The sequence below is a fragment of the Patella vulgata genome, chromosome 3 (assembly GCF_932274485.2).
Source record: "Patella vulgata chromosome 3, xgPatVulg1.2, whole genome shotgun sequence".
Lineage (NCBI taxonomy): Eukaryota > Metazoa > Mollusca > Gastropoda > Patellidae > Patella > Patella vulgata.
Genome location: NC_065881.2, coordinates 21,431,703 through 21,454,025, shown reverse-complemented (window position 1 = coordinate 21,454,025; position 22,323 = coordinate 21,431,703). Strand labels below are relative to the sequence as shown.

The 22,323-nt window shown below is 36.4% G+C and overlaps 2 protein-coding genes across 5 annotated transcripts in view; both read left to right on the top strand.

The window, feature by feature from the left end:
• Positions 1-3,863: 3,863 nt before the first annotated feature.
• Positions 3,864-22,323, top strand: part of LOC126815727 (nibrin) — a 417,793-nt gene continuing 399,333 nt past the window's right edge. Inside the window, exon 1 of one of the 2 annotated variants that reach the window (XM_056099969.1) lies at positions 3,864-4,061. In XM_056099969.1, the coding sequence (XP_055955944.1) occupies positions 4,013-4,061 (49 nt within the window). In that variant the 5' untranslated portion in view covers positions 3,864-4,012. The remainder of the gene's footprint in view (positions 4,062-22,323) is intronic. The other variant, XM_056099967.1, reaches the window with a different exon arrangement.
• LOC130010381 (uncharacterized) lies at positions 4,798-20,961 on the top strand. 3 transcript variants are annotated; one of them, XM_050542594.2, is made up of 6 exons: positions 4,798-4,998; positions 13,720-13,841; positions 15,345-16,023; positions 16,381-16,553; positions 18,191-18,408; positions 18,840-20,961. In XM_050542594.2, exons 2-6 carry the CDS (start codon positions 13,737-13,739, stop codon positions 19,021-19,023), a joined length of 1,359 nt encoding a protein of 452 aa, XP_050398551.1. In that variant the 5' UTR covers positions 4,798-4,998; positions 13,720-13,736; the 3' UTR covers positions 19,024-20,961. The 3 variants fall into 3 exon arrangements, with proteins under 3 accessions (XP_050398551.1, XP_050398555.1, XP_050398554.1); XM_050542598.2 differs by lacking the exon at positions 4,798-4,998 and adding an exon at positions 9,215-9,234; XM_050542597.2 differs by lacking the exon at positions 4,798-4,998 and adding an exon at positions 12,330-12,568.

Below are 22,323 nucleotides of genomic sequence, written 5' to 3'. Positions count from 1 at the left end.
CAAAGTCTCACACAGATGCCTGAATATATACACTACAACCATCAAGAATTCAAATTTTGAAAACTAATTTTGTTTGAGCACAATTCTACTTTCATACTTTTATGTATGGAGTACCATCATAAACCTCATCCGGATGAAATATTTCGGGTATAGGCCTACAGGCGCGGATCCGGGGGGGGGGGGGGGGTCCGGACCCCCCTGCTCAGGCTTGAAAATTTGAAGGCTCCGAGTAACTTAAATCTAAATCATTTTCGGCTGTTCGGCGTATAAAACCAGGTTAAGATCAACGTTAAGCGAGGAACGCCTGAGTGCCCTGATGCTCTTCAACGTTAACAGAAAGCTCCAGGGCCCTGTTTCTCGAAATTTTAACTAATGATAAAATCCAAATTTTAGTGGATACTTCAATTTTGATTGGCTAAGCACTAAAATCAATCTTATATTATCCAATCAAATTACTAAAATTTGGATTTTATCTTAGTTAAAACTTCGTGAAACAGCCCCCAGCTAAATGTCGAGAATATCGTTGGGCAGTTCATCAGAAAAAAGCCACGCCGACTTTTCTCAGCATTGCACAGTTAAAGTGAAGGTGCCACATTATTTTTGGAAGATAAATCTGTTTAATTTTGTGTGAAAATTCCCTGTAAACCTCTACATTTATGATTGGCTGAGTATATATACACACCTACGAATCATGTTTAAAGGACGTATACCTCTATTTTTTGGAGGGGTGTTGGATGGCCGAATGGTTAGCACGTGCGCGCTGTTTCATAAGGTCTGTCATTGAGTCAACTGGCGTGGTTTCGATTCCCCGGGTGCACGTGACAAGGAGTAGGGTCGCCTATCCAACCCCGTGGGTTTTCTCCGGGTCCTCCGGTTTCCTCCCACTGCTAAAGACCCCTACGCGCAAGCGAATTAATGAAACAAAATTGAACCATGTGTTAGTTCTGAAATGACATAGTTTGTGTCGAGTGGACGTTAAACTCCATCTCTCGCTCCTCTCTCTCGCTCGTTTCGTTTTTTATAATTCAAAATTTCGTTTTGCTACACAAGGATCTGGAAGAGTTGTTCTATAATCCACGTCCTGGTTGATGTGAGGGATTAGCCAATGAAACGGTCTGTAGCAGCGAGTTCTTGGCGTGCGATTCACGGAACTCTGATTGTTTAATAAAATGTCTAACGCCATAGGTTCAAAAGCCGCTCGTATGACACCTTACGCGACCTCCCGCTACAACTGCTCAGATATTCATGTAGTGGAGGCCATCGAAAGTAAAAGCCCAAACGAAACGAAATATAGAGCTGTATTTTCATCAGATTGGAATTTTCATTGTAATTTTTGATCAATCATGTTTGTGAAATACCTAAACAGCCCAAACTGAACGACAGTCGTTTGCGTCTGCTTATTATATTCCACAAGATTTTTTTTTTATTATTATCTTGTTGTTTGTGAATCAGCCATTTTTAATTACGTCCGCAATGTCTTTTGGGATATGTTTTTCTTTGTTCATTACAATGGCGTCGGAAGAAACCATATGTCCACGGAGGACACGACCTGATCTTAAAATGTTCATTGTGTCTTAAATATTGGATATTAGGAAACCATATTTTCACGGTAAGATAACATCATTAATATTGATTGAAATGAAATATTTCGAATATTATGGATACTATTCAGTTAGAGATTTGGCGCCTTAATAAGTGAATGCAGCTACAATACAACAGTAGACCGAAGATTGGTAGAAATGACAACGCAGACAGTGTAGAAGGTGTTCTGAATTACACACGTTGTAATGGTATAAGAACTAATTACTTTAATGCCAAGGTCAAATTTGTACAGGAAACATATAATTTGCAACTAGGGTGAAGGGTGCCGAATGCTTTAAAAAGCGTCAAAGTGTCACTGTCACTCAAGTATTGGGGCAAACTGCAAATGCTAAAAGAAAAATGTCCGACATATAAGTGCCTCCAACAATTCAAACGAATAGGCTATAGGAAAAATACGCGTCCTATGACATTCGGGCAAATGTCAAACGATGTCTTAAATAAACACGGTTTAAAAGGGACAATAATAGAAACAAAAACTTATCCCGTCACCCCACCCTGGCAATTAAGCAATCCAATCATCAATACGCACCTAATCAACGTTACAAACAAACACGATAATCCCATAGAGGCTAGAGCACTAACACTAGAGCTGATAGACACAAAATGGGCAGACTATATTAAAATCTATACAGATGGGTCTAACAATAATACACAGGGACTAACAGGGTACGGCATTTTCATCCCCAAAGTAAAGCTAAACATCAAGAAAAGGATACCAGAACATTGCTCTGTGTACACCGCAGAATTGATGGCCATTAAAACTGCAATAGAATGGCTTGCCACCCAAAAACACCAAAAAGCCGTTATCCTATCAGACTCACTAAGTAGCATTAAATCCATCGAATCAGACTATTCCAAAAGCAGACAGGACATAATTCACCAAATTAGGTATATTATTCAAACAATCAAAAATAACGGAAGAGAGGTAGTCCTTGCATGGATCCCCTCCCACATCAATATCTTCGGCAATGAACAGGCTGACAAGCTAGCCAAGGAAGGGTTGGCATTAACTGATATAGAAAATTTAGAATACAGCAGTCAAGAATTCACAAGCATAGCCAAAGATAAAATTAAAAATGCTTGGAAAACCCGTCTAAAACAAGAGAATACTCATCGCTATCAAATTGATAGCAATCTTGTAGACAAGGTTTACACCAATCATCCATCAATCAAAATATGCAAACTCATCACGAGGCTTAAAACGATAAACGTAATAAAAGACTTCACCTTCAATCCAATTAAATGCCCATGTGGACAAATCGCGACCACGTCTCACCTGCTAATTGACTGCAATCAATTGAACAAAGAACGACAATCTGTAATTAAGAGTCTAGCAGAGAGGGGAAACACCCTCTGTCTCAAATCACTCCTTTCTCCACAAGCCGACGATAGACACTGGACATCATAACTTGTCTGGGATTTTATTGAGAACATAGGGATGACCAAATATATAAAATAATGAATATAATCAATTAAGAGTAGGGTGGAGCGCAAAAATGTCCTCTAGAAGGAAGCGTAAACCGCCCTACACAACTAATATAACTCCGATATATATAAAATAATGAATTTAATCAGTTAACAGTAGGGTGGAGCGCAAAAATGTCCTCTAGAAGGAAGCGTAAACCGCCCTACACAACTAATATAACTCCGATATATATAAAATAATGAACTTAATCAGTTAACAGTAGGGTGGAGCGCAAAAATGTCCTCTAGAAGGAAGCGTAAACCGCCCTACACAACTAATATAACTCCGACATAATTAATAAATCAACTAATAAAACCAACTAACAGTAGGATGGAGCGCAAAAATGTCCTCTAGAAGGAAGCGTAAACCGCCTTACACAACTAATATAACTCCGATAAAATTAATAAATCAACTAAAACCAATCAACTAATAGTAGGGTGGAGCGCAAAAATGTCCTCTAGAAGGAAGCGTAAACCTCCCTACATCTATAACAAAACCACTAATCTACCAACTAATAAAACCAATTAATCAACAGTAGGGTGGAACGCAAAAATGTCCTCTAGAACGAGGCGTAAACCTCCCTACATTTATAATAAAACCACTAATCTACCATTAACATAATTCATGAGTAATTTATTATTCTCATTTTTACCATTAATATCTATTTATTATTCTTATTATTTATCTGCAATTCAGTTAACACTCTATTTTCTTTTACTCTCACTTATTATTTTTATTATTAGTTTATAATGACTCCCCGCCCCCCCCCCTCCACGAAGCCTTACTAGACGAAATAACCATAAAATCAAAGTAAGATCAGATACTCTCTTTTCTCTAGCTTTCTTTTTCAGGTGCTGGATTCTTCCTTCAGAGAACCAACAATAAAAGGAATGAATAACATAAATAAAGATGTAACAACGCCACCATACCGGACAACATACCCAAATGGAAGGAAGAATGGACCAGGACTCATACTCACCAACAAAGCCCCAAGGTAGAGTTGCACCGCCCTGCCATTCTACCGGACAGAACGACCAGACCAACCCAAACGACCCAAAATATATATATATGTACATAATATGTCTATGTCTGTGAAAATGTCCGTCTTTGTCCATGTCTGTTGCGTCAAATCGCATGCTTGTAAATGTCTACTGGCACCTGTTTCGTCCTTTGCACATGTTATCCTACTGTTGTTTATTGTCCTATGTACATATATATGAAAACCTAATCATCCTGTTATTTCTCACTAATCACATTGTAAATTAATGCACCTTGTACACATAACACGTCATTGTCTGCGATATCACCTCGGTGGAAGCGGACGTAAAATACAACTAACCCATCATCATCATGACAGTCCGTGATCTGAAAAATCACTGCTTGGCTAATATAAGTTATTGGACGCCATTTGAGACAGTGCTGATGTTTTATTGCATTGTAAAATTAAACAGAAGACGCACACTCAAATAATAATAATAATAAAAAAACCAAAAAAAAACCCCCCAAAAAACGATTTTCCAAATGAAATGTCTCCAACCATAGTTAAAAACAATTATATTATAAGTAGTAAAAAACACCACTCATTCAGTTTGCCCTCGTCTAACCTACACATACCCCTAACATTCCGGAATTTCGGTGCTATATACAGCTTACGTCGTTTTCTAATGACTTTACACCGCCATCTTTGTGTTTTGAACAAGTCAGTCTACAATCATGGAAGTTTTTTTTTATTTGTTGAGTTCACATATCTAACAAACGTTTGTTGTGTACAAGTGTGTTTATGCATGCATTACTTGTGGCATTCATTTACATTGTAGATATACACAAACACATTGACTTAAAACGTGCAAGTCGTTACCACGAACGAGGGATAGCATCTGCTGAATGAATGGATTATCACAAATAGGTTACTACACGATAGATACACTGTGGTAAATATAGTTTACTGTCTTTATAAATACACCGCATCCTGTACCAACAAAGCATGATAAAGCTATTTACGTCGAGCAATTATAATCTATATAATATCATACACGTTCGCCAATCTAGAAAACCAGTAAGAACGCGTTCAGTTGAGGCGATTGATATCAGTGATTCAGGTTTATAAGAGTCTGTGTGTCAGCCAAAATTATTTGCTGAGTTGGGTGTGGCGGAAATAGGAATAAAGAGGAAAGACTCAGAGGTCGTTTTGAAGAAATATGGCAAACCGAAAGAAGTACATGTATATCCCAATTTATGATCGACATTAATTCACAAGTGCGACAATTCAGCATGACGCAATAATCAGAAAATGCCTTGTAGTGGCCATCTTTGATATGTCTATTTTCCTAAGGATGCCAACGTGGTATCATCCAGATTCAAAATCTGCACATTTTGGAGATATATAACCCATCAAAATATGATTGGTGGACGCCAAGGTGTAATTAAACTGGGGTTTTGATTGTCAGTATTGTGTAGTATTCATATCACAGTGGCCGTCTATTGTACATCGTAGGGGTCACTTACAGTTCCCCACCTGTAACTATGTTTGATTAAACATACATTATGCAAGAGCTAAATCTGCCTATTGGAAGTCTTTATTTAGGCTTCAGATGTTATAGAAATTATTAATTAGACCTTTATTTACACGACAAGCTTAAAATCAACCCCATATTTTTATTCAGGTTGTCTGAATGGGATTGGGGAACAGGCTTAGCCTATGTAAAACCCCTCTCCCTAAATAATAATTTGTATATGTATATTAATAATGCAAAATGGGTGTATATACATAGTTAAAATGGCAAACGCATACATATTATATAAATATAATACAGTGGGTACATGGCTTTTCAACTGCATTGGATCTGGTACACTATACCCTTTGGGTCACATTTGGTATTTTCGTTGTCCCATTGGCGTTGATCAGTGATTTTAATGAAACAACTCCACTAAATGTTACAATTTTTGCAATCAAGTTAGTGATCTTTTAATCACATAACTTATTGTGCCTATAAATTGAATATTTATATGGATTGGGGGGGTTTTCTTTACCGGTTACGTCGGGGGCTTTGTTTACAAATTCTAACGAGTAGTTGTTGTATTGTGTTAGGGATATGTGCAAGCTGTTGATCAGCAACCAAGAAGATATTTATCCCACTCATATTATGATTTTGAATCTAAGGATAAACTTAAATATCTAAACATGTCTCTGATTTACTGTGTTTTTGATTTAAATTCCAAGACCTTTTGAAAAGTACCATTATAATTTAATATTTTGAATGACGAAATTGGTACTAAACGAAAAAACTAATGACAATTTTGAACCAAATGACACCCCCTCTCCCCCGCCCCGGTACAATTAGAATCTTATACACACATTTAGAGATGTTTCATCAAGCTCTAAGAAAATCAGTATTTAAATCAAAACGTGAACTCATTTCCCGCGAAAATTATCCCCCTCCTCCCCACACGCATACCTGCATCCCCCACCCAACATCTCCACAAATCAAAAAAGCTGTCCACGGGCATCATATACACTTATTTTGAGATGAACAGTCCTAGAAATTTATGTTTTATTAATTAGAAAATGATCATAAATTTATGTCAACATAATCACATTTTCACCCAATTGTCAGTTGGAATTCGATATAAGAGTAGGCGATAGTGCCGCTGTCCGAGCAAAATATCCCTCATAGCACACTGTATGGCGTATGCCCGTCTTCATTAGCCCAATATAGGAGCAGAACAGTAGGACGTTAAACCTCATTTAATTTCATTTTCACCCAATTGTAGACAAACGCCCCTCAAACGCCTGATCACCATCCAGATTCAGAATCTACTCCAAAAATTGTCTAGAAAAACCTAATCTTATAAATTCACTGTTCGGGTTGCGCTCCCTCCCCCATCCCTCCAGCCACCGGACTAGTAGGGATTTACAAGTCCATTTAAATATGAAGCAACATTGCTGCAAAGGCACTGATATAATGTTAAAATTTTGAAATATATCCTTTAACTTATACGCAACCACCGCAGAGAATTTAGTACTGGAGATATACTAGAAGGTTTTGGTGATTTGGAAACTAATATTGCTGCAGAAGTTTTTATTTTCTGTAGTTTTTGTAATAATTCAGATAAAATGCCAGTAAGAAGCCTTTTCTAGTAATCTAATTTTGATAATATTAATGATCGTACAACGTTTGCTGTGGTTCTGTAGTTAATATTGGTGCTGCTGATGTCGCTAAGATGGTAGTAGCATGTCTTGGTAAGATGGTTTACATGACTAGACATACACAACAAGATTTTCCCCTTTATCGATTAACCCATAAGCGTGCGGGCTCGGCGAATATTAGGGGTCAGAACCTGACATGTCCGAAACAATTTCGGGTTACATACGACGCATAGCCCCCCCTCCCCTCTTTCCCCCAAAACAATTTGGAAAGTTTGACGGTCGCAAACGCGTTTTTCTGGTGCCAATCATGATAGTGGGAACGTAGCGTTAAGACGGTTGTGTGAATTGTATACATATGTATAACATCAACGATAACTAAATTATTTATACATTTGGATTATGACCTGAATTTTAAATTTTTTAATAACCAGAAGACTTATATGAAGGGTGTTTCACGTTTCACCGGTGTCCTCTTACCAAGATAAATCTAGACATATCACATACATTTTTACATAAAATGGTCTCTTTATGCATAGCTGTACGAGCTCGATGAATGTTTCAAAATTTAACTGTAGTAAACGCGTTTTCCTTCTATTCCAGCCCGTGAATACAGCAACGTCAATGTGGTTCAATAAAACCTAACTTAAGAGACTAACCAAAATCCCAAACAACCAATCAATCGTCGCAGGGTATGGGGGACTCGCGCTTCCCGAGAAAATTTTGAAAATTTAACCGCCGCAAATGCGTTTTTCTGCTATTAAGCAACTTCAAAGTTTCCAATCGGGTTGCAACCGAAGTCCCACTCTATGCCGACCTGAATTCCAGCCATCCAATCAGACCGTTGGCAGCTGCATTCACAAATAATAATCGATACCCGAAAAATGTCGCATAAAATGCTTTAATCCATAGTAAATTCGGTACAAATTCGTGGTATTTAATTAAATGAAAAGTAAAATTAGTGGTTTATTGGATTTCTGGCACTTTATTTTGCCAACTAGATGAAATAGTATTTTTTGTTTTCACTTTACCCGTCTGCCCGAAAAGTCAGATTGCCCCCCACCCCCCGTCTTCTTGGCTCGTACGCCTATGGATATACGCAATTTATATTTCACTAACTTGAATGTGATCTACTATATCTGTGTTGGTCCAGAAATAATCCGAGTGGACGTGAAATCACATTGTCTTGCAATAGTGCATGACAGCTTTAATATCAAAACAATGCGGTTTACCCCAGTAATCCGACAAATACCTAAGAGACGGTATTTTATTTTATGATCAGTAGTGGAATACCGCGTTTTATCAGTGAAATAAAAGTGTTATTCCACTGGCTAAAGTAGTTCATGTTGTTTTTACCTAAATGATTGTAAAATCATAAAATAAATAGAACATTTGTCGTTTTGTCGTGAATAACATATTTTATTTCATCTCTAAGCAAGAAAACGTTTATATTTTCACCCATGCTACGCATTCGTGAAAATATAAGTTTTCTTGCTTCTCGATGAAATAAAATAAAATAGAACATTTGTCGTTTTGTCGTGAATAACATATTTTATTTCATCTCGATGAAATAAAATATGTTATTCACGACAAAACGACAAATATCCTCTATATATTGATCACTTAGGCCAAGAAGAAAATTACCCATTTTAACGTTTACATGGTCAAAAAATATAGACTTGGCCGGAAAATCTTTTTGCTATGTCAGTGTTGAAATATTATTTGTCCAGAGATAATCACTTTACGACCGATTGAAAGGGCGTGGGAAAAGAGAAAAAATAGATTATAGTTTAGGAATTGGGCTCTCAAACAAAAGTAACTTCAAACAGGTATTTTTTTGGCTTTAATTAGGCTCGTATATTATGAGATTGTCTTCCATTATACGGGGATTTATAAGTTTCTCTTATCATATGTGTGTTATCTTGTGCTTTATCCAGGCTGTTTGTTTTATTACGGGTGGTTATCAGGAAAAATACAATGATTAGAATGTAGACTGCTTTAAGATTAATTTGGTTAAATTCAGGTAAGACGATTCATTTCTCTTTAATGTGATGTTTTCGTTGAAAGTATTATGCGTTTATGACATTTGGAAACATTTTACTTGGATTTTTAGTTGATAGACTCCTTGTAGCTCTCCTGTGAATTTGACCAATTTTACACACAAAATGTTTTACAAATGGAGATTTAGAGTTTAATTCAAGTATTTGAAAGGGCGGGAAGGGGTTAAAAAAGCAAATTGGCAAAGCTGTTTTACAGTAAATATTTATATCTTAAAGTAGTTGTTAGTGATTTGCATTTTTCGGAAAATATCAAATTTCTCACGACTTTAGCCCGGTTGATAGGACGTTAAACTCCATTTCATTTCGGGTAGCAGATCCTAGAATACGTTATATTTTAAAACATAAATGTTCATTTTTAAAAGATAACTCTTTTGTTATCTTTTTTTTATTATATAAAACCATCATTTGTTGTTTATTTTAAGATTTTTTTAACGTAGATATTTGTCAGTATTTATGGAATGTGTCATGTGTCAGTTTCATATAAAACCTGTTTTTGTTAATAACACTATCTAGTCTATGAACACGTTTAGGTTTGTAATGGTACATAAGCGTGTGGGTGTGAAATACCATTTAGTTAACACCTAACAATAGACAAAAATCGGTCTAAAAGCACATATTCATTTAATATTAAGTAAACAAAGTCATTTACTTTTAATTTTAAACATTATGTCTTTGTAGCTTAGTTTGCAACACTATAGTAATATGGATTAAAAATCTTTATAATTATATTATATATACTTAAACACTTTATCCCAAATAAAATCTAATTAAAACGGTGTTACTTTCCTTCAGCGAAAGTTTGGATGTTAAAAAGAGTGAACAACCACGAATACACTGAACGAAAAGGCCAAAATTATCTGTGATACCTAAGTAAACTCCTATATAAAAATTATGGCTGGGTGTGCTGAATGGTCTAATGGGTACGCATAGGCGTAGGCGGACAATCCGCCGGATTTTCAGAATGAATCAATCATTAACTAAAACGAGTTTTCCAAAGAACCGTGGTGGTTGTTTATTTTTAATTAATTACACTATTACACAACAATATATAAATTTCCCCTCAATGTGAATGGGATGCTATATGACACCATCATCTGAATGTGGGTACGCCTTAGATCATGTCTGTCATTGAGTCAAGTGGCGTGGTTTCGTTTCTAAGGAAATAAGGTCACCTGTCCAACCACTGATAAAGACGCCTACGCACAAAGGGATTATTGACATGAAATTAAACCGCATGATAGTCCCGAAATGGCATAATTTGTAATGAGTGGACGCTAAACCCAAAGTTTGTTTTGAGTAGACGCCACCCCCCGCCCCCAACACACACACACACACACACAGACTACAAGACAATTGTACCACTTATTGACCAATTTATCAGCGATTACAATACGAGATCTAGAACTCCCCCTTCAAATAGTGACAATTGGGTTTGGCGGTCTTGTGTTGCCTTTTAGGTATTATATCTGCATTGTTTACAACGATGCCATTTTCTGATGTGAGATCAGCATTAAAATATTTCGCAATTATTTTATTATCGATGTCTATGTTGCAAACAATACGTTATCAGTTTGAATCAAGTGCTTTGATAATACTATTGTGTACAGGGAACATTTCAATTTCTCGGTTTAATATTAAACGAGGCAAATCTCTAAATCAATATCATCCACAGTCTTCGACATAGCAAACACAACTTATCGGTCAATTTAAATCATCATCGATGTTGTTATCCTACTGTGAAAAGGTGGGCTTCTGATACCCAATATTTAAGACAAAATGAGAATTTGAAAATTCGCACACAAATCGCGTGCCAGAATGAAACGATTGAATGTAAATCAGTTTATGTCTTACCGTGGAAACAAAAGATCCTAATATCCAATATTTAAGACACGATAAACGTTTTAAAACAAGTATACGACCTCGTGTACTCTGGGGACATATTGGTTTGAGTGCCATTTGTAATGAACGAAGAAAAACGTACCACAGGAAACACTGCGGAAATAATTAAACGACAAAATAATAATCGGAAAACCCAGCATAGAATGGACTAAGCTGTAAGCAGGCGCCAACGACTGTCATTCAATAATAATAATAATAATAATAACTTTGTTTAATGAGGCAACTTATTTAGTTTGCAAAAAAACTAATCCTTCATAAGTCCCTCCTAAGCTACAAAGACATAATGTTTAAAATTAAAAGTAAATGACTTTATTTACTTAATATTAAATGAATATGTGCTTTTAGACCGATTTTTGTCTATTGTTAGGTTCTAAAGTATAGAGCTATGCGCCCTTTAATATTATTTTAGAGGACAATATTGGTGTCAGTCATTATCACATGTGATAGAACTGGTTTAACACGTTCAAAATATAAGTTTAACATAGAGGTCATTGCTACGATAGATGCATAATAAAGGTTTCTACAAACGGAAGTGACGAACGCAAAAGGAAAACACGAGTTATCCTGCTATATAACTGACTGAAGTGATGAGTGATAACACACGATAGGACATTTTCCCGCGAACGTCATCAAACAAAGAATGGATAGCAAAGTAGAGCAAACACGTTCGCGCTATCGACAAGCTTGTTATATGCTTGTGAGCAAATTATTAAATTACAGGTAGATCTATGTATAGCTATTAGACGTTTTAAAATTTTAGAATGGTTACATGTTCAATTTGTGCGATAAACGAGAACATAAACTTGAGTTACTCATGCACAGCGTTATAATGTCGAGGTTGGACAATTTCTGGCAGTGCACACCTGTTGTATGAGCGTTTTAATACTAGTCAAATGGTTTAATGTAGTCTTGACACTTGTTAGATACGGTTAATGCATACACTGTCTGTTTGTGTCCGGCTTAATTATGATCATCAAAATCTAATCCAATGTTTGAAATCATCATCAGTAAAATATATGAAATGAAATAGGGTTTAATGTCTTACTGCAGCAAAATCAAACCCATTGAAGAGGTGTCATTTAGTGGCTACTAACCCGCTGCGCATGATCAAATACGCCTTTCTAAAATATGCATTATTTAGTTCCAACACCAGCAGATAAACAAAATGTCCGTTTTTATTTACAATGGCTTTCCATGAATTTTCATGGTATACACATTAAACCGAGTGCTCGGGAAATAGAAAATAGCCAATTCGGAAAAGAGCGTTTCGTATAATTTTTCCATTGAATTGTATCGAAGGGGTGTGCTGGTCGACTGACAGTATGAAAACGTCTTGAACTACTGTTGATAAAATGCTCTAGGAATAACCTTGTCTCGAGGAATATTGAGTGGCATGAGGTTGTGTATATATATCTTCTAATCTGGTTTATTACCTATTTGATACTAAAGTCACTGATCATCATTTTAAGAATCTGAAGATTACATTATTGTGAAAGTTGAAATTTCTAAAATAATACATAATTGTGAAAGTTGAATTTCTAAAATGAATACCAGAACATTATTGTGAAGGTTACATTTCTAAAAGGGATATCAGTACATTATTGTGAAAGTTGAATTTCTAAAATGAATACCAGTACATTATTCTGAAAGTTGAATTTCTAAAAAGGATATTGTTGATATTTTGATTCCGTTTTCTTAAATTAAGAAGAGGGGGGGGGGGCTGCGAGTGAGGGGCGTGTGGGGGTGGGGGTGGGGGGGATCGAGTGGCCTAACACTTGCGCTTCAGCTGGTAAAGCCTGCCATTTATTCCAGTGACGTGGTTTCAACCAAATGTCGCGAAAAGGAGTATGGTCACCTACCTAACCCCGTGTACTTTCCCCGGGTCCTACGGTTTTATCCCACAGCTAAAGAACCTTACGCACAATCAAGTTATTGACATAGAATAATGATGTAGGTCAGGTTAGATTTTGAACACGTACTTATTTATGTGCTGGTTAGAGATAAGAGTGCCTCACGATATGAATTATCTTCAAATATATCGATAATGATTCGTCCATATTCACATACTGAGATGCAATGAAAACGTAATCATGACCCATGGATTTGTTGGCGACATAAATGGCTCTGATAATGTGATGTTTGGCTTGATTGTAGGCTGGATATCTTACACACAAGATATTCAACATCATCCCTTGGAGACCAAACTTTATTTCACAATGAACGAGGGCACATGGGGTGAAAATCAAGAGTTAAAAACCCATGTGACCACGTAGTCAAGACGCTGTATCCAAAATTTAAATGATTTCATACAAAATTGAAACAATTATGTATAATTGAAATTTTTGTCAACGTCCAACATGAGCCTTATTTATGGCCAATTTCATTTATCCATAACTTTCTTACTTTTTGATGAAATTTTTAAAATTTTGGATATGGTGTCTATGATATGTACATAATATATAAGCTGGAACTTGGATTTTAACGAGGAGCCAATAGCTAGAACCGTAAATAATGTCATCATGAATAGAATTTTTTTATTTCCATTACAGATGAACAGAAAACAATCATGACACAATTTACAAGGTTTCACCGGCGGCATAAAAGGACGTTGGTTCTATTAGGAATTTTAACTTTAGTTTTCTTTGTTACGGCTCAGTTTGTCACAAGATGGGTATGTATTTATAAATGCTTTTTAACGTCATGGTAATTGGAAGTTTATACAATGCCCCACCTTTTTAAACATACATTATGCAAGAGCTAAATCTGATTATTGCAAGTCTTTATTTAGGCTTCAGATGTCATAGAAATTATAAATTAGATCTTTATTTACACAACAAGCACAAAATCAACTCTGTAGACCCACGGATGGCTTGGATTCAGCTTGGATTTAAACGGGATTTCGTTGACTGATTTGATTTTAAATGGCGTCGTGAGCGGAGTTTTACACTCGGCAAACCTCAGCAGATTCCAGTACCCTACATCTAGCCTCGGCTGTATGATGAAGTACGCCATTGGAACTACTTTCTAGTTCCGGGATTACCAACGGCGTTTCCCATGACGACGCCTTTGAAAGATGTTTTATCATACAAATATTTCGAAGTCTGAAGCTGTTTTTCTTTCAAGTTTATCCGATTTTCTTCAAACAAGGACAACTTTGCACTGACAATTCTACACACGCTTTGAGCGACGCAATTTTGATAACACCTTTTTAAAAGCGGCAAGTTTTCCTAATAAGTAAACCGATGCCGCATCGCAATTGTATAGGCGTAGGTACATATCACTTACCGTCATACAGCCGAGGCTAGATGTAGAGTAACGGAATCTGCCGAGTGCGGAGTTTTACCGTTACATTGACGTCATACTCCCAGATCGAGGCTAATTGATAGAGTGTACGAAGCGAGGCTGCTGTTGGGCGATGCCTTAACAAATGACATCTAAACTATTTAAAGTGCAATAAACTAAACACGGATAATGACAAATTATACAATTCCTGGAGACCGCGTGATGACTAATACAGACGGACAGGTCTTCTGTCTTAATAATATCAATAAAAATATTTTTATTTCCCCAATAGGCACGACGCCACTGGTGTATACCTATAGATTTATCATAATTGTATTATAATATTATGTCCTATATTCAATTAATTTAATGCATGCCCAAAATACAAGTAAGAATGAAAATTTACCCTCTGACTCATTTTGTCATACATTCACAGTCTAAATTGAACGGGATGTTGATGACTATATTCATCTTCTTATCATTTTGATTGTTTTGTAGTAGGGAGTGAACCCTATCGAATCTTTGGATCGACAATTATTGGCGGTATTTGGATACCATATATGCATAGATGTGTAATGAAATAAAATAACATCCAGCTAAAAAAATCAACCACTTTTAATTCTTTATCCAAGTATAGTGGCATAGCTTCTTTAACCGGATGCATCTTTGTAAACAGTATAATATAGATTAAAATAGATAAAGTAGATTAATACATAAAAATATATCCTCCTTTCCCATAAATATGTTAATGGTAAAATAATTATTGTTGAATTGTGCAGTTTTGTAGCGAATCAACTATTGCTCAGTTGACCACCATGCTAGAATGTGTGCAATTATGATGCCCCCTTGATTAGAAGCAGGTTGTTAACATTTAAAGCTTGTTTGATTTCAGAAACAACCATACTTTGCTAACATTACAACGGAATGGAATTGGAATTCGAAAACAAATGAAAACCTAAGAAGGGAACATAAATATTACATTAAGGTTCGTGGAGAAGATAGTTACTTTCTATCAGCTATAGCAAGGCCTGATACAGAATCTACTAATCAGTTAAACATCGTTTTATCAGGATTGGATGGTACGAGAGGATATGGTAAATTTGTATGTTGTGTTTCACGATCCGATGGATCTATGCTAACAACTCCTGCTGAATTTTATCATAAACATAACCATCATCAGTTTCTTCCTGCAATAACACAGTTATTTTTTCACGCCGAATATGATGCCACTCAATATGTGTGTAAAGTTCAACAAACTGGCAAGGGAGTTAAACATGTAAATATAAGTCTAACCACAACTGCCTGTAGTGATAATGCAGCGGATTATTTACCTATTAAACATCAAAAGCAAGCGAAGCAAGGTCTAGCTATCTGTGCGAAAGTAGCTTATGGACATTTATTAAAGCCATCTAGATTAATTGAGTGGTTTGAGATGCAGAAGATGTTAGGTGTAGATAAAATACTTGTATATGATTTAGCTTGTGGTGACGATATTAAAACAGTATTTAGACATTATGTGGATGAAGGTTTATTAGAAGTACAACCATATTCTTTACCTGGAAAAATGCCAGGTAAATAGCTATTATTATTTGATTGGTATGTGGTCAATTTCTGTCTATCGGGTAGTGTAGACCATTGTTCCGGTGTCACATTCAAATTTAGTTTTGTGGATATTTGAATATTGTTGAGCACATACAACGAAAGGAGCCATTTGCTTTTGATGCTGCCTTCCTTGCCAGGCCACCCGCTCTGCTCCACTGACAAGGGGGAATCCCTAGGAACTTTGTCTGCCAGGTCACAAAGCTAGTGCCTTGCGTCTGTGAGCTACCCTGGCCCCATTTGTATCATGGGACAATGTCCAATATTTCTGTTTTATGATTGTGTTATAAGGTCCATGGTTTTATTCATTATGTATTTTTTAAAACTAGGATTGGTGCAGCGGAGTTTTGTTAACCGGGTAAAACCCCAGGATTCCCACGACGAAGCTTTGACTATATTAGACTGTCACCAGAGATTGGGAGGTTACCAGTATTTGATGGCTGCTGACTTTGATGAAATTATTATACCAAACAATTTTTTAACTTTAAAACAACTGCTAAAAGTAAAGTATCATATTTCACATGAATCTATATTATTGCCCCTTGTCTGTTACAGAAAGTAGGGGACGGTTAAAATGGGTTCGTCTGCCTGTCAAAACTTTTGGAACACGATAACTCAGTTTCTGATTTGGGTAGTAGGTTCAAACTTGATTTAGATGTTCATCAGGTGATTGGAGTTCGATTATGAGCATTTTCTACTATAGCCAGCTTAGTTTGCTGATGCTTTAGGAAACGCTTACTTTGAGCATTTTCTACTATAGTCAGCTTAGTTTGGTGATGCTTTAGGAAACGCTTACTTTGAATCTAATTGAGTGGTGTGATGACTATAGATTAAGTATATCATTATTTTGACCAAGTTCGACCAGTGAGCATTGTCTGCCCCGTTTAAGCAGTTTGACTGATGTAAAGATATATACGGAATTAATTAATGCATGTGATCTGTTTAGTTTAGAGGCGAATGAAATACAAGCATCGCTGTTGGATTGTTTGATAAAAAAATAACTCTAAATTGGCCAGTTCATTAAGCTAACAATTCTCCATATAGTATTAGTAGCAAAAGATTAGACAGTAAGAGAACATTCTCACAAACTAAATGACGTCACAACATTTTGTGATGCTGTATTTGTTAACAGACATCTTTTTGGATGACATTCACCAAGTTTATTGACTGCAACGTTCCAATGCGGATGCTCACGCCGCCGTTGCTGTATTGCTTTCAGCAAATGCCCTATTTGCCGTATTTGGTCAAATAATGATTATTGTTTATAGAACACACGGCGTCTCTTTTCATTGATATGTTAGATATTACTTTAAGACTTTAGACTAATATCAATACTTATCAAATATTCTAGACATATTGGATAATATTTCCCGACAAGGGGATCACGTGGCTAAGTGGGTAAGCGCGGGCTCGCTAGCCTGGAGGTCGGGTGTTCGATCCCTGCATTGGCCGAGAAAGTTCATCCGGGTTTTCCGGCGTGGTTTCCCCTTGTCAGTGATGCAGGACGGAGGGCCTGTGAGGACAGCTGTCTAGTCGTTCGGATGGGACGAAAAACCGAGGTCCCGTGTACAAATTGGCGTGCACGTAAAAGATCCCTTGGCAGTTGGAATTCGATATAAGAGTAGGCCGTAGCGCCGCTGCCCGGGCAAAATTTCCCTCATAGCACACTGTATGGCGTATGCCCGTCTTCATTAGCCCAGTTTAGGAGCAGAGCAGTGGGACGTTATACTCCATTTCATTTCATTTCATTTCATTTCCCGACAATGACACCTTTGTTGTGCTTCTTTCTGTATAATTATTAACGGTATTGTATACCCGCAATCTAGTTGTTCATATCTACAATCATTGTAGTATTTATCTGATCCCCATGGCTGCTCATTGTACCAAAGCTCTTCGAAAAAAAGCCGAAAGACCCCGCCAAATTCATGCACGATTGACATACAACTTTGCATACTTGTTCCTTGGACAATTGCATATATATTGGCGGACGGGGATTTTTGATATGAGGTTTCCTATCCACAGTATGGCGGTACCTGTTTTTTTTTTAAAAAACTATTTTATAAAAAATACCCTGCCAACTTTGTTTAGTGTTGCCAATAATTAAGCTGTTGTCACGTGACTTTCTCATTCTTATTTCAGAATTTAACTAGTGAAAATCCTACAGCTGCGGGATTTTACTTCTATGTTCAGTTCCATTTAGAGGATTGGGGTAGATACAGAAATGATACGGATATATTCTTTCAACAACATTTAAGATCTGCCAAACCGAGATGGGAATGTCAGAAATACATTTATCTGCCGTCCAGAGTTCTCACCGCCATTGTTCATTATTTTTCCCCAATTGGTTCTTTTACTAAGTAAGTACACTCCTTTATTGTATAATTTTCCAAAAAATTTCCAAGAAAGTGTGACATTTTTAATAAAGTACAGACATGCGTGCAGAATATATTGATAAAATTAAACGAGAGAGAGAGAGAGAGAGAGAGAGAGAGAGAGGTTTAACATTCATTCGACACAAACTAGGTCATTTCGGGACTAACATCATTATGGTTAGGTGTTATTTCAATAATATTGTTGAGCGTAGGTGTCTTTAGCAGTGGGATGAAACTGGAGGTTCCGGAGGCAACCCGCGAGGGTGGACAGGCGACGCTACTCCGTACGTACAAGTGAGGGCTTTGAAACCATGTCACTTAACTCAATGACATACCATAAGATCTAAAGCGCACGCGTTAGTCCACTCGGTCATCTGCTTGAATATAGTAATATAATTGTTTTAATTTAATTTCAGTATATACGTGAAACCCGAAGTAGCTGCAATACACCATTATAGACAATGCCCTCAAGGCTGGACAAACTGCTACCCAGAAATTATTGTAGATGAACAGGTTATGAAATATGAAAAATTACACACTAAAAATACTCATGAGGTTTTAAAAAAGTTAAATATGAAATCTTATGATAGTCTCGTATAAACAGTCTTCATATTATTGATCATATTCACAAAATCATTAGCATCGTCATCATTACCATCACCATCATCATCATCATCATCATCATCACATCAACCCAATACCAAAACTATTTACAAATTTGAGTAATTCCTAATGCCCCAATGCGCCAGACAGCGTAAGATATAATTACATATTATATTTATAATGTGGTGTAAGGTTATTATCATTTATTATACATAATATTTATATTTTACATGTTCTCATAATATCTGTTTGTTTAATTTAATTTTAAAGTGTATGACCTCTTTGACTTGGGTAAAACGTAGCATTTAAAATTTGTTAATTTCCTTTTTGGAAGTCTGAAACGAAAATAAATTTATTAGTAGACAAAGATTCAATGGAAAAAGAGTTTTTCATCGTTAATTGATATATCACTTTGGATTAACCCAGTTCAATACTTTAGTTTGACGGGATTAACCCCCTTTTATATGTGTTGATAATATGACTAGACATTCCTAGTTAATTGGGTAAAACTTTGTTTATTTCAATCAAAGGGAGATAAACAGGCTTAATGTATGGATATGTCTCTTTTAAAGCCTGCACACACCAAACACTTTTTGTGACTAACAGTCCATCTCTCCTGGGTGACAATCTGTCTGACAACCCAGGTTGAGACTATAAAAGTATCCACTGCTTCAAAAAGTTGCACTTCAGTAAGATAAAAAAAAGTTAACCAGGGACTTTCAACCTGAATGAACCAGTTTAAAGATGCATTATGTACGATTTAGATAAAAGACTAGTCGTTCTTGCTATAATAATTAACAATAAAAGATGATATAAAATGAATATATTGAAAATGTCATTCAAAGTACTTTATTCTGAGCGAAGAAATCATTGTTTGATGTTTTGACAAGATGTGACATAGTGTATATTATCTAACAGTGGTACTTGTGATACGAGGCTTAGCCTCGATTCGCCATTTTAGATCGAATCATTAAATGGCGACCGTGTTTCACTCCGTTTCAATCCCCGCGATCCAATTGTCTAGACAGTTGATTATAGGCTTGCCTCGTGAATAAATGTCTAAATAATAGTTTATGTAACATTTGAAGCCAAAAGAAAAGGCTGCAGTAGGCAGATTTAGCTCGTGCAACCACCCCTTTAAACAAACTGTTTAGTAATCCAGATTGACGGTGATAGATTGTCAGAAAATTGCACACATAATATAGCAGACGTTTGAGACAATTTGTTGGTCTGCAAAATTTATCTCAGACCAATGATTATTCGTCGCCGATGTTCTTGGCCAACAAATAAAAGTTTTTGTGTGTGTAGGCTTTAATCGTTGTTTTATTTTTATTACTTGTTATATTAAAAGTTTCTTGCCATATCTCTCTAACGTAAAAATGGATAATCGAGACTTTGTTTATTATCGTAACAACGGTAACAATGACAATCGATGATACACTGTTCTTGTAATGGGGATAACTCAGCTCAGAGTGAAGTAATTTGACTCAAATTTTCAACATATTCCCTTTTTATTACCTACATTTGTATTATATTATTAAAGCAAAAACTCTTAGCTCTTTATCTAATCTTACATAAAGTCCCTTTAATAATGCTATGTTTTGTATATTTTTTTATTATTTATGCTCTTAAATCCAGTTTAGAAATCATGCCTATGATTGCCTAAATATTGTACAGGAAGTTAAATATTAATTTGTAATGTGAGCAAAGTTTTTATGCCCGGTTTTTCTTAATTAATTTCTGATAAATATTTTTGATTTTCAAGAAGAAGTAGGCCTTTTGTAGGTTATTCAGAACATACTTTATCATAATATTATTTGAGATGACTGTGTATTATTGTTTATTTATTTCACATTCCTTTTGAGATCTAAAAGATGTAATTTTTGTAACCTGTTTATATTTTTTAAAGTTTTATTAAAGACGTTATAAAAGCAATGACATGTTTCTTTTTTTAAAAAAATATCCTACTTCTCTGCACGAACTGGTTTAATGAAGACTCCATACTATGTACTATGAGGGTCGACTGTTATTTCGAATTCTAACAGCCATGGGCACTTTTACATGCAGGCCAATGTGTACACGCGACCTCAGTTTTTCATCTCACCAGCCGACAGACGCTGTTCCTTGCTAGGCCCCCGACCTGCATGCATCACTGACGTTCTCGGTCAAGACTGGGAGAGAGAGAGAGAGAGCGTTTAACGCCCACTCGACACAAACTAGGTCATTTCGGGACTAACGTATGGTTGAATTTTATTTCAATAATTCCCATTCACGTAGGCGACTTTAGCAGTGGGAGGAAACCGGGGGACCCGGAGAAAACCCACGAGTTTGGACAGGCGACCCAAATCCTTATCACATACAACCAGGGATACGAAACCACGCCAGTTGACTCAATGACAGGCCTTATGATACAGCGCGCACGTGCTTACCATTCGGTCATCCAACCCACTGGGTAGAAGTGATAATAACAACCGATAAGCACTGGGTTAAAGTGGGAAAAACACTCGATCAGCACTGGGTTGACGTGAGAAATACACCCGATAAGAACTGGGTTGAAGTGAACAAAAAAACCGATAGGCACTGGGTTGAAGTGAGCAAAACACTCCATAAGCACTGGGTTGAAGTGAGCAAAACACTCGATAAGAACCGGTTTGAAGTGAGAAGAACACTCGATAGGCGCCGGGTTGAAATTAGAAGAACACTCGATAAGCACCGGTTTGAAGTGAGAAAAACCCTCGATAAGCACCGAGTTGAAGTGAGAAAAACACCTTATCAGCACTCCGTCGAAGTGAAAAAAAACCCACCCTATAAGCACTCGGTTGAAGTGTAGATAACACGTTGTTGAAGTGTTCAAACGTGAGGTAATTGAAGTGTTCATGAAATGTACACTTAGTGAAGCCTAATTTGGATATTTGATATGGTGTCATCCTCACTACGAACATCATTTCTGCCTTCTTTATTTCATTGAAAATTTGAAGTGTGTTTTTTGAAGTGTGCTAAAAATGAACACTTCGGATATCAAATGTCGTCAATTCATTTGCGTAAGGGTAGCGAGCCAGCGCCTTACACACCGAGTCACCACGCTATACAACAGCCATCATAAACAGCACTGCGCCAAATGGATCCTTTCTATGAAGTACTTTGAAGTGAATTTTAAAACGTACCGGTAATTCAAGTTTCTAGACATTTTAAGGCAAATTTCAAAACATTTCAATTTAAATATCCAAATTGCCCTTTAAATTTTATATCCATGTTTAATATGATAGATTACTGTTCAGAATGATAAATACTATTGTA

Excerpts from the sequence above, each read along its gene's own strand:
- LOC130010381 (XM_050542594.2), top strand. The coding sequence starts at position 13,737 with ATGACACAATTTACAAGGTTTCACCGGCGGCATAAAAGGACGTTGGTT. Across the intron at positions 16,554-18,190 it reads CTTTAAAACAACTGCTAAAA|AATTTAACTAGTGAAAATCC; the intron begins GTAAAGTATCAT and ends TTCTTATTTCAG. Across the intron at positions 18,409-18,839 it reads CCAATTGGTTCTTTTACTAA|TATATACGTGAAACCCGAAG; the intron begins GTAAGTACACTC and ends ATTTAATTTCAG.